Below are 12500 nucleotides of genomic sequence, written 5' to 3'. Positions count from 1 at the left end.
CTTTCTTTACAAAATAATCTCCATCTTTTCCCCTTTGAACGATAACGAACACGATCTCGCTAACTTTTCCTGTTTACGAACTTCCCAGCTCCTCCCCACTTTCCGAACTATATTTTGCTCCGCGTAGGCGACAATAAATAGGGAGGAGGGGGAGATTAAATAGGGGAGCGGTTCTGACTTTCAAGGTACAGACATCGCCTGGCCTGACGCAGATTTCCTGACGTCACCTGTATGAGTGTGTGTGTGTGCGTGTGTACCCTGGAGTTCAGTCACGTGGTGTGGTCAGATGGGAGGAAGGAGAAAAGGGAGAGATGGATGGGAGGGAGAGAAAAATGGAATGGGGTTATGGAAGGATGTGAGAGAGGAAAGAGGTAAGGAAAAGAAGAGAGAAAGAGTGAGAAAGGGGAAGGAGTGAAAGGAAAGGAGGGGAAGGAGATATGAGGAAGGAAGAAAAAGGAGGAAAGAAATGGAGGGGAGAGAGTGAGGGAAAGATAGAGAGGAAGGAGGAGGGAAGAGTGGAGGGATAAAAATACGAATGGAGGGAAAAAATATATGAAGGAGAGAGAAATATGTGGAGGAAATATTTGGAAGAGGAATGAAAAGAGAGAGAGAGGGAGAGGGAAGGAGGAAAAAAGGATAGAAGGAAAGGAAAAGGAAGAAACAGGAAAGTGAAAGAGAAATGGAAAGAATGAGGAAAAAAAGATAAATAAAAAGAAAATATATATACGTGTGTGTGTGTGTGTGTGTGTGTGTGTGTGTGTGTGTGTGTGTGTGTGTGTGTGTGTGTGTGTGTGTGTGTGTGTGTGTGTGTGTGTGTGTGTGTGTGTGTGTGTGTGTGTGTGTGTGTGTGTGTGTGTGTGTGTGTGTGTGTGTGTGTGTGTGTGTGTGTGTGTGTGTGTGTGTGCACGTCATTCCTCTAATGGGTTCTGCCTTTCAGCACACCACTTGAATCACATCTCTCTCTCTCTCTCTCTCTCTCTCTCTCTCTCTCTCTCTCTCTCTCTCTCTCTCTCTGGCATTTTGATCCCGGCTCTCTCCAGTTCCTCAGCGGGAGATGAAGCGCTTTCTCTTAACCCTAACGGCGCGACCTTTCTGTATCGACACCATAACTCAATCAATATTCTCCTCCTCCTCCTCCCCATCCTCCTCCTCCTCCTTCTCCTCCTCCTCCTCCTCCTCCTCCTCCTCCTCCTCCTCCTCCTTCTCTTGTTTATGTTACACGTGTTTATCTCACTACGAGAGAGAGAGAGAGAGAGAGAGAGAGAGAGAGAGAGAGAGAGAGAGAGAGAGAGAGAGAGAGAGAGAGAGAGAGAGAGAGAGAGAGAGAGAGAGAGAGAGAGAACTTCTGAAAATTGGTTAAGTTGCTAACAGTCTGCAGATAGAAATAGACCTGATAGTGGTGGTGGTGGTGGTGGTGGTGGTGGTGGTGGTGGTGGCTGGGGGCAGGTGGAAGGGAGGCTATAAGACCGAAAGTTCCAGGAATCCGGTATAATCTGGGTTCCTTATTAGGGCCACTACCCAGTTCCAACCAGTCCACCCTGATTCACCTCAGTTTCACTCAGCTGATCCAGTTTCCCTTACGTCAAAAACCGAAGTTACTGACAAGAGGAAAAAATAGTTCTCATTTTTTTTTTCGCTTAAATAATAGAAGGTGTACTGATAAAAGATGACATTATATAACAAAAAATAAATAAAAATAAATAAATAAATAATAAAAAAAAAGATGAAGACAAAGAGAACGTAAGGAAACTGCCAATTTTTTTTTTTCTCACACTAATAATCTTAAGAATGAAGTTGTTGAGAAAAAGACAAAAACTTGGAAAAGAAAAGTGAAGAAAAGTCCCAATTTTTCTTAGGTCAGTAATCGAAGGAACTAATTATTGATAAAGGTGAAAAATAAATAAATAAAAATAAATTAATAAGAAAACACATGAAAAGTACTTAGTTTTTTCCTCACGCTTTCGTTCACTTGAGTTAACGATAAAAAAGATTAAAAAAAAATAATTAACCGATAAAACTGCTCAGAAAATCAAGGAAAACGTAATTTTTATCACACCAAAAACCGCAATAAATTAAATAGACAAAAAAAAAGGCCTAAATTTTCCTCACTTATAATCATTGAGTTACAAAGAAAAATAGATAAAAAAAATAAATAAAAAAAAAAGGCACCTGAAGAAACACAAATGGGGTGACTGCAGGTGATAACGAGGCAGTCATCACTCACCTGGAGACTCGCCAGGTGTACACTCATTAGGAAGGGACGCCAGGTGACAATAGGGATAACACAGTAGATGAGTGTGTCAATATTTATAGATAATTGAAGGACCAGTGACAATGTATGTATGTATGTATGTGTGTATGTATGTATGTATGTGTGTGTGTGTGTGTATGTATGTGTGTGTGTGTGTGTGTGTGTGTGTGTATATGTGTGTGTGTATGTATGTAAGTTGTTTTAAAGTTACGATATATAGATAGATAGATAGATACAGATAGATAGATAGATAGAGAAGTAGATAGATAGATAGATAGATAGATAGATAGATAGATAGATAGATAGATAGATAAAGATAGACAGACAGACAGAGACAGACAGACAGACATACAGGCAAATAGAAATATAGATAGATAGAGATAGATTTAGATAGACAGATATACAAGAGATGAACAAATACACCAACATGTAAAGGTAATGATGTCTGTCTGTCTGTCTGTCTGTCTGTCTGTCTGTCTGTCTGCATGTATGTATGAACCGTAACCTTAATCATACACATTATCTTTTCATCTAGTCTTTGTACTTGCGAAGAAAAATATACCCCAAATCTACGTGTGTTTGTTATTTTGTAGATAATAAGACTGGCAGAAACATTACAGGCAACAAATGCGTAATGGAAGTTTTTAAGGGCAGGGAGAGAAAGAGAGACGTGACGTAATGGGCAAGGAATAAACTTATAAGTGCGAAGGGCAATAAAGGGAGGAATCAATAAGCGTGCCAAAAATATTACAAATGAAAGCAAATACACTAAAAAAAAAAAAAAAAAAAATAGAGGCGATAGAGAAAGAAAAATAGGGAAAATAACCAGAGTAAAACAAAATTAGAGAAAATAAATGAACAACACATTATTTCACACCAAAGCAGAGTAAAATAGATAATAAAGAATAACGAAAGTAGAGATAAAGAACACAAGGAGCAAACGAGTGAAAATGAAAAAAATATTACGAGAGAGGCAGAAAACACATGAACACACATTTTCATTCAGGACAACACAAAGGGATGTACAAGGAGAACAGAACAAAAATAACAGTAAAGAATAACGAAGGAGAGATACGAGACACTGAAAATAAACGCGTAATAGTAAAAAAAAACGATAAAATAGAGGAAACAAATGAACATCGCAATTTTTCAGGACAAAGTAAAGTGACGTACAGATAAAAGATGATAAAAAAATAAATGGCAATAAAGAATAAGGCAAGAGAGAGAGAGAGATAAAGAACAAAAGCGATAAAAGAGTAAAAATATTCATAAAAAAAAGAGGAAACAAACGAACAAACCGTTTTTTTCTCAGAACGAAGTGACGTAGAGGCAAAAAAATAAATAAATAAAAAATAGGAATAAAGAATAAGGAAAGAGAAATACGGAACACAGAGAATAAAAGAATGAAAATAGAAAAATAACATAGAGAAGCAAAGCATGATAAAAGAGAGAGAGAGAGAGAGAGAGAGAGAGAGAGAGAGAGAGAGAGAGAGAGAGAGAGAGAGAGAGAGAGAGAGAGAGAGAGAGAGAGAGATGAATTTCTAGTGTATTCTTACGTGTCCCGTTCATTTTATTTCCTCGAGGGGCATGAAAGCGCTATATTGCTTTAATTTCCTGTTACTTGTTTCCTCTAAGTTACGTTTTTTTCCCTCAACTGTAAAATGTTCTGTGTTGCAACGTTTTCCTGTGGGTGATAAAAAAAAATGTTTGTTTACGTAACATTTGTCAGTAGGAAGCCATTTTGCTATTTTCAAAACAGAGAAATTATTAATGATGTTTCTTTCTCTCGAGTCTCTATTCTTTACGGGTCTAAATATATTAATCCACAAACAACGGTATTTTTTTGGTATCAGTGTTCATTAGTGTCAGTTTTCAATGTAATATGAGTGTGTCTGTATCTCTGTTGTCTGGTATAACTCACTCATTCCCTCTGTGGGCATTATGAAATTTCTCTTGACTCGTGAAAATACTCAGGCACGATTTATTTGTCAGAATGAAGCAATTGTAATATTCTCAAGCCAGAGCAAAATGTAGGCGGTGTTTCTCTCCTGTCTCGTTACATGGACGTGAAACAAAACAGTCCAGTGATTTCAGATAAGGAGGAAATAAGTTCAGCATTTTCACGAGGGAATGTCGCATAATGTCTCTCTCCACTTGCTCGCTATTACCTCGCCAGGAAAGAGAACACGGGGAAAATACCATAATAATTTCAGATAAGGACACAAGTTTAATATTTTCAGAACAGAACGAAATGTGAAAAAAAAAAAGTTAATGTTTCTCTCTTTCGATTCCTATTAGTTATAAAGAAAAAAAAAATATATGATAATTTCAAAGGATACAATTTAAATTTTCAAAAACCAAACGAAATATAAAAAATTAATGATTCCGTCTCGATCTCAATTAGTTATAAAGAAACAAAACAAAAATAACAACTTCAAAGAACACAATTTTCATTCAAAACTGAACGAAATAAAAAAAATCAACCTTTCTCTTTAAAACTATCGCTCATATAAAGAACAGAAGTACCTTTCCTCTCTTTGCATCCCCACCACTCTTACTTCCACGTCTCTTATCAACAAACAGGTGAACTCTTACACTCACCTGGCCGGGCTTTACCTGAGTCACCAAGTCACCTGCCAACTCATTGATTCACCGCCCCTCTCGTTACCTGCGGTTCGATGTGGGTCACCTGAGCTCCTGTCATGCACTGCTCTTCCTCCACCTTACATATCTTACCCTCTCTCTCTCTCTCTCTCTCTCTCTCTCTCTCTCTCTCTCTCTCTCTCTCTCTCTCTCTCTCTCTCTCTCTCTCATTCTTGCTTATTTTCCCTCTCTCATTTCTTCTATTTTGCTTTTTCGGTGTAGTAGTAGTAGTAGTAGTAGTAGTAGTAGTAGTAGTAGTAGTAGTAGTAGTAGTAGTAGTAGTAGTAGTAGTAGTAGTAGTAGTAGTAGTAGTAGTAGCAGTAGTAGTAGTCCAACATATATATTTCTTCTAAAAACAATAAAATTTCCAAAATGTTTCTTTAAGTAATCTTTGTAATCCTTCCTAATCTCCTCTCCTCTTCCTCATCCACTTCCTCCTTTTCTTCTCCTCCTACAAACCTCTCCTTCTCTCCTCTCTCTCTTTCTCTCCCCTTCAATTACCACCAATGTGTTTCTCCTATCTTCCATCTCTTCCCTCTTCTCTTCCTTTGTAATTCCCTTCGTGCCCCTCTCACTCTCTCCTCTCCCTCTCTCTCCTCCTCCACTCGTTATACAATTCAAGGTTCCAGGTCCTTCCAGCTCACCCAGCATTCCAGGGGTGTCCAGTTAGTGTTTCCAGAACCTTGTATGGAAAGTAGTGACGTTATTGTAGCTGGATAATGCTCTTGTATGGGTTTATATATGTATGTATGTATGGATGGATGTATGTTGCTGTGTGTATTTATGCGTATATGTCTGTCTGTATGTATGTATGTATGTTTGTTTGTTTATCTGTTTATTTTATACAATTTAATTCGTTTTTGTTTTGTTATCTTTCTATATTCTCTCTCTCTCTCTCTCTCTCTCTCTCTCTCTCTCTCTCTCTCTCTCTCTCTCTCTCTCTCTCTCTCTCTCTCTCTCTCTCTCTCTCTCTCTCTCTCTCTCTCTCTCTCTCTCTCTCTCTCTCTCTCTCTCTCTTTCTCGACCATACTCCTCCTTCTCTTCCTGTTTCACCTCCTCCTCCTCCTCCTCCTCCTCCTCCTCTTCCTGTTCCTCCTCGTTCAATTTGATTTAGCTATTGCTCTCGACACATTCATAATACAACTTTGCATTTCATTTTAGTTATCTCCCTCTCCCTCTCCCTCTCTCTCTCTCTCTCTCTCTCTCTCTCTCTCTCTCTCTCTCTCTCTCTCTCTCTCTCTCTGTCCGTGAAGTGAGCCTAAGATGAGCTAATATAGATAAACAGTTGACGAGTCTCATACCTGTTTATAATTGGTTAGGTTAGGTTAAGTTAGGTTAGGTTAGGTTAGGTTAGGATAGGTTAGGTTAGGTTCAGTTAGGTTAAGTTAGGTTAAGCTAGGTTAGGTTCAGTTAGGTTAGGTTAGGGTAGGGTAGATTTGGCTAGGTTAGGTACAATAAGGGTAGATTTAGTTTCAGATAAGTTTAGATTAGGTTGGGGAAGATAAGATTATGTTACGTGAATGTACAGGAAAGAAAAAAATAAAAGGACACTCAGAGAAACGTAAGGGAAACGAAGGAAAGACAAAAACAGATGAAACATACCAAGGTAGAACAAATAAAGGGGAAGGGAAGAGAAGGTAATAAACGTAAGAGAAGGAAAGGTAAATAAATGGAAAGTCAGGTTAATTCAGGTAAGTTAAGTTAATAGTACTTGATTAAAACTTAGGAAATTAATCAGAGAGAGAGAGAGAGAGAGAGAGAGAGAGAGAGAGAGAGAGAGAGAGAGAGAGAGAGAGAGAGAGAGAGAGAGAGAGAGAGAGAGAGAGAGAGAGAGAGAGAGAGAGAGAGAGAACCTTTAGCCCCTCTTCCCCTCCCTTCCCCTCATCAATATTTCCCCCTTGCCCCAACCTACCTGGCTCCCCTCACTGCAAGGTAAGACAAACACACCTGTCTTGAACCCCCTCCCCCCTGCCCCCCTCTTCTTTTCCCCTTTTTCCCTTCCCCCTCATCGCCCTTAACGTATTTTCTTTCTTTCTTCATGCTGTTTCTCTCTCTCTCTCTCTCTCTCTCTCTCTCTCTCTCTCTCTCTCTCTCTCTCTCTCTCTCTCTCTCTCTCTCTCTGTATTTATTTATCGTTCTTTCATCCTCTTCCTCTTCCTCTTCCTCTTCCTCTTCTACGCATCTTCCTCTTCCTCTTCTATATCACCCTCTATCTTTCTTCCCTAATCATTCATTTTCTTCTACTTCCTTTCATTTACTCCTCCCTTCCTTCTCTCCCCTTTTTATCCTTCCGTCTCTCCCTCTCTTCCCTATTTCCTCCCTTTGTGGCAGACGCAATATCGTGACAAACAATTATTATTTCCCCCTTCTCCCTATTTTTTTCCCTTTCTCTCCCCTCTCCTCGTTGTTTCCTATCTTTATTTTTTTCCTGTTTTGTACCTTTTTTTCCTTTTTTCAGAGGTTTGTTATTTTGAATGTCATGAATATATATATTTTTTTCAATTATTCTTTTTCTTTTTCTTTTTTTCCATGTATTTTTTGGTCAGAGAGAGAGAAATTTCCTTTATTTCCTTCTGGCGTCTGTCCTTCATCCCCCTCCTACAATTTCCCCCTCCCCCCGCCTTACCTTACTCATCACAGACACTTTTTTTCCCTTCAAGCTCTTTTTTCTTTTTTTTTTTGTGTGTTTGTTTTCCTCCAAAGATTAAAGAGGAAATTTTCAATCAAAGAGGAGGAATAAGAGAACAAAAAACAGGAAACACGGCGGTAACTTTCATAAACGAATAAAAAAAGGAAAGAGGAGGGAAAGAAAGGAAAAAAAATGAATGAATAACTAGTAAAATAAAGGGAAAAAAGGAGGAAAATAGGAAGGAAATTAAGAAAATGCGGAAATTAAATGAATGAAAGCAAAAATAAAGAAAGAAAGAAAAAAAGAAAGGTGTATTTTGCTGTATGATTATAAAGGGAACTCTCTCTCTCTCTCTCTCTCTCTCTCTCTCTCTCTCTCTCTCTCTCTCTCTCTCTCTCTCTCTCTCTCTCTCTCTCTCTCTCTGCTTCACACTAATCTTTATTATTTTTTTTCTCCTCCAGAGAGAGAGAGAGAGAGAGAGAGAGAGAGAGAGAGAGAGAGAGAGAGAGAGAGAGAGAGAGAGAACAGAAACAATGAAAGGGAGAGAGGGAGAGGCGAGGAGAGCGTAGGAATAAAGGGAGATGAAAGATATGCCTCTCTCTCTCTCTCTCTCTCTCTCTCTCTCTCTCTCTCTCTCTCTCTCTCTCTCTCTCTCTCTCTCATTCTACCCTAACTTCAGTAAAAAGGAAGAGAGAAAGAGGAAAGCAATCTGATTACCGGAAAGGAGGAGGAGGAGGAGGAGGAGGAGGAGGAGGAGGAGGAGAGAGAGAGAGAGAGAGAGAGAGAGAGAGAGAGAGAGAGAGAGAGAGAGAGAGAGAGAGAGAGAGAGAGAGAGAGAGAGAGAGGTCCTTATCTGTTTTCTATTTAGGCAATGAAAGGAGCGAATGAGGAAATAACACACACACACACACACACACACACACACACACACACACACACACACACACACACACTTGTTATTCCGTATCGATGTTTCTTGTTTCTTCCTTTCTATTCTCAAAGGAACAGAGAGGAGGAAGAGGAGGAGGAGGAGGAGGAGGAGGAGGAGGAGGAGGAGGAGGAGGAGGAGGAGAAGAGCTTCCTTCCTGAATGTTGTCTTTGTGATGTTTGCTTAATATCCGTATTGAAGGAGGAGGAGGAGGAGGAGGAGGAGGAGGAGGAGGAGGAGGAGGAGGAGGAGGAGGAGACAAAGTGGCAGTGATAAGAAGCAGGGACAAAGAAGGTGAGTGGAGGAGGAAGAAGAGAAGGGGGAGGAAGAGGAAGACAGGGGGAGGAGGAGGAGGAGGAGGAGGAGGAGGAGGAGGAGGAGGAGGAGGAGGAGGAGGAGTTACGTGAGCTCTTAACAACCTCTTCTTCCAATCACGTTCTTGTTTTGCTTGTTTGTTTTTGTTTTTTTACGTTAAAATCTGAAGAGGTAGAAAGAACACACACACACACACACACACACACACACACACACACACACACACACACACACACACACGGAAAAGTACGCAAGAACGCTAGTAAATAATTGTGTGTGTGTGTGTGTGTGTGTGTGTGTGTGTGTGTGTGTGTGTGTGTGTGTGTGTGTGTGTGTGTGTGTGTATTCATATACATTCATTCATACATTAGTTGAATGAAAGGGGAAGAGGAAGGGAGAACAATAAAAGAGAGAGAGAGAGAGAGAGAGAGAGAGAGAGAGAGAGAGAGAGAGAGAGAGAGAGAGAGAGAGAGAGAGAGAGAGAGAGAGAGAGAGAGAGAGAGAGAGAGAGAGAGAGAGAGATGATAGCAGGAGGGGAAGATAAAGAGAAAGAGCGAGAGACAGAGAGGGGAGGAGGGAGAGGGGAAGGGAGAAGAAAGAAGAAGAGGGGAATATGAGATGAGGCAGAGGAGGGAGGGAAGAGGAAACAAAGGGAAAAAAAAAAGAGAAAATGTGAGGGTAATAAATGTCAACACACACACACACACACACACACACACACACGGAATAGTTGGTTCATGGAGTGTGTGTGTGTGTGTGTGTGTGTGTTTATATTCTGTTCTAGGAAATGGTGAGTCTGTTTGTGTATGGACAGAGAGAGAGAGAGAGAGAGAGAGAGAGAGAGAGAGAGAGAGAGAGAGAGAGAGAGATGAACATTTAAGGAAGCAGAGGAGCTCATCCAGACATTTGAGAGTAAAGGTAGAGCGAGTGAAGGTCAATAGGATAGTACTCGTAATATTACAAAGGTTTCATTTTAAAAGGCTAAGTCACAACAAGGCTGGACACACACACACACACACACACACACACACACACACACACACACACACACACACACACACACACACACACACACAGACCTACGACTGACACAAAAGGCACAGAAAGAGAAAGAAAAAAATGCTTTATATTACAAAAACACAGCGTGGGTGGAATAGGAAATATGTAGGAGAGAATTTGAAAGGTCAGAGAGAGAGAGAGAGAGAGAGAGAGAGGCTACAGGGAGACACAGGAATACAAATACAGATGTCAGACTTCATGTGTTACTTGGAGTGGGCTGGAAATTATTACAGAAGATTAAATGAACTGAAAAAAAACAAAAAAAAACACGTAGATATCCATTTTTTTACAGATACAAGTGCAGCTAGGGGTTGAGTGGAGAGAGAGAGAGAGAGAGAGAGAGAGAGAGAGAGAGAGAGAGAGAGAGAGAGAGAGAGAGAGAGAGAGAGAGAACAAAGCTACAGGTACCACATATTGTTACGGGCACAGGTGAATAAAGAATAGATAGAGAAGCAATGAATAAAGATAGGGCATATAGCATGGACAATTAACAAGGACGAGAGAAAGAGATAACAAAACAAATTATAGGTATTACGAATCATTATAGGTACAAAGAGAGAGAGAGAGAGAGAGAGAGAGAGAGAGAGAGAGAGAGAGAGAGAGAGAGAGAGAGAGAGAGAGAGAGAGAGAGAGAGAGAGAGAGAGAGAGAGAGAGAGAGAGAGAGAGAGAGAGAGAGATAACAAAACAGTGGTGGGTGACTGTACCTGCCATCCTTGAAGCAGCAGGGAGCGATCCACGGTGCGTAGCCACATGACGGCGTCCCCGGCCTGGAAATCCCTGAGTCGGGAGCAGGTGCGGTGCAGGTACAGCCCCAGACACTTGAGCAGCTCCGAGGTGGACGCCTGGATTACTGTCTTTTTCGTGGGACTGACGCCTGTGGGGGTGGTGGCCGACGACCCGCACCCGGAGGAGTTGCTGCCGGTGGAGAGCGAAGGCGCCAGCACGGGGCCGAGGGTCTGCTGGGTCTTGTGGTGGTGGTGGTGGTGGTGGTGGTGCGGGGGCTGCGGTGCGGGCAGCGGGGCGGGCACCAGGGCGGAGCGGAGGTCGTGGGTGTGGGTGGAAGGGGCGGAGGTGAGGGTGGCCTTAGGGGGCAGCTTCTCTGTGGGCGTGTGTTGCATTGTTGTTGTTGACACGCACGAGGTCGAGGTGTCCCATGGAGCTGGGCCTGATGTTGTAGCAGGACAGCGCCTTCTGGATGTTCTTGTTGTTGTCTATGAAGGGGTGGATGTTGTCCAGCGGCTGGCGCAGCGCGAGGTTCTTGTTCTTGTTGTCCAGCTTCTTCTTGTTGGTGTTGGAGAAGCGCTTCCAGCTGAGCGCGTTAATGAACAGAGAGTGCTTCTTGAAGTTCCGCTCCAGGGCGTTCCTCTCGTTGAGGATGTTGGCGTTCTCATTGTTGACGGCCGCCTTCTCCTTGTTGCGCACGTTGTTGATGGCCTCGTAGCTGTGGTTGTTGAGGGTGTAGTCGCCGTAGTAGGGCTTCTGCTCCCTGGGGCTGAAGGACAGCACCGTCCCCATGGTGAACACTTTCGACAGGGACGAGATGATACCCGGAGTCTCCACCTTGCCGGCTTTTGCACCGCCGCGCCCACCAACAACAACACCACAGTAACAACAACAACGGTAACAACAACAACAATAACACTGCCGTCTATGCTGGCTGGCCCGGGGTCTCACTCACGCCCGGCCATCACACAGCCCTCCGTCACCACTCAAGATGGCTGCCGCAGTCACCAAAGAGCACCTACAGTCGTGTATCTCCTTCACGCCCTCGTAGCGGCTAGCATGACTGCTGAAGGCGGCGCTGAAGGAGTCGGAGCGGGGTCTTGTGCGGGTGCTGGGGCTCCACTAGTGCAGGTGGGCGTCCTCGCAGCACATTCCAGCACAACAGTCTCTGGCGGGCTCTTCCAGGCGACCACGGCACCGCCACCACTTCCAAATGAAGGCTTCAAGACTGGGAATCCCCCGCCCAATCATATTCCAGGTCCCCTTCCTCCGTCGCGTGGCCGAGCGCCCTCATTGGCTGCCGCCGGTCAACGTCACGGGAGGGGGGGCGGAGGGCAGGCGGGGGACGGACGGGGTTGCCATGGCTACCGGTGACGTCACGCGTGCAAGGAATCGATTCCCGTTCGGATTCCAGCTGTTACCAACCAGAGGGATTCCGGGCGTGGATTTCAGGGCCCGTGTCCGAGGCTTCCTGGCCGTGCCCGCCCCCAAGACACTGCCGGGCGGGGAGGCGGCCCCCTGGCAGTGGGCACCACGCACGCCCCGCGGCCACAACGCCTGGGAGGGAGCCTCGCTTTTCCCAAACAGGCGACTGGCGGCCACCGCTCAAAACAACACCGACACTCTCGCTGCGATTTTTCTCATGGATTAATTGTTGTCACGCGGCGGCGGCGGCGGCGTCAGGGAGCAGGGGCTGGGTGGATAGACCCCCCGAGAAGCCCCAGCACTAACAGCGGGGGGGGCCTTTGTTGGCTGGTCGCGGGGCACGGGCTGCTGTGCCCAGTCGCCGCTGGCTGTCCGATCGATGCCCGCCAACAGAAAACGTGACGCGAGCCGAGGCCACCAGGGACACCAGCCTCCCTAATGACGCCAATTTGAGAGCCGCATCAATTACACCACTGCTCCTCCTCCTCCTCCTCCTCCTCCTCCTCCTCCTCCTCCTCCTCCTCCT

At 43.8% G+C, this 12500-nt stretch overlaps 1 protein-coding gene across 1 annotated transcript in view; it reads right to left on the bottom strand.

Annotated features, from left to right (window-relative positions):
• The window catches only part of LOC135091838 (cyclin-dependent kinase 5 activator 1-like), a 34514-nt gene extending 22074 nt beyond the window's left edge, over nucleotides 1–12440 (bottom strand). The window contains 2 exon segments of the mRNA XM_063989840.1: nucleotides 10531–10941; nucleotides 10943–12440. Coding sequence (XP_063845910.1) covers nucleotides 10531–10941; nucleotides 10943–11341 — 810 coding nt within the window. The 5' untranslated portion in view covers nucleotides 11342–12440.
• Nucleotides 12441–12500: the final 60 nt, after the last annotated feature.

This window comes from Scylla paramamosain, chromosome 38, assembly GCF_035594125.1.
Source record: "Scylla paramamosain isolate STU-SP2022 chromosome 38, ASM3559412v1, whole genome shotgun sequence".
NCBI lineage: Eukaryota > Metazoa > Arthropoda > Malacostraca > Decapoda > Portunidae > Scylla > Scylla paramamosain.
Note: the sequence above shows the minus strand (reverse complement) of the source record. Positions and strands in the feature narration are given on the sequence as shown.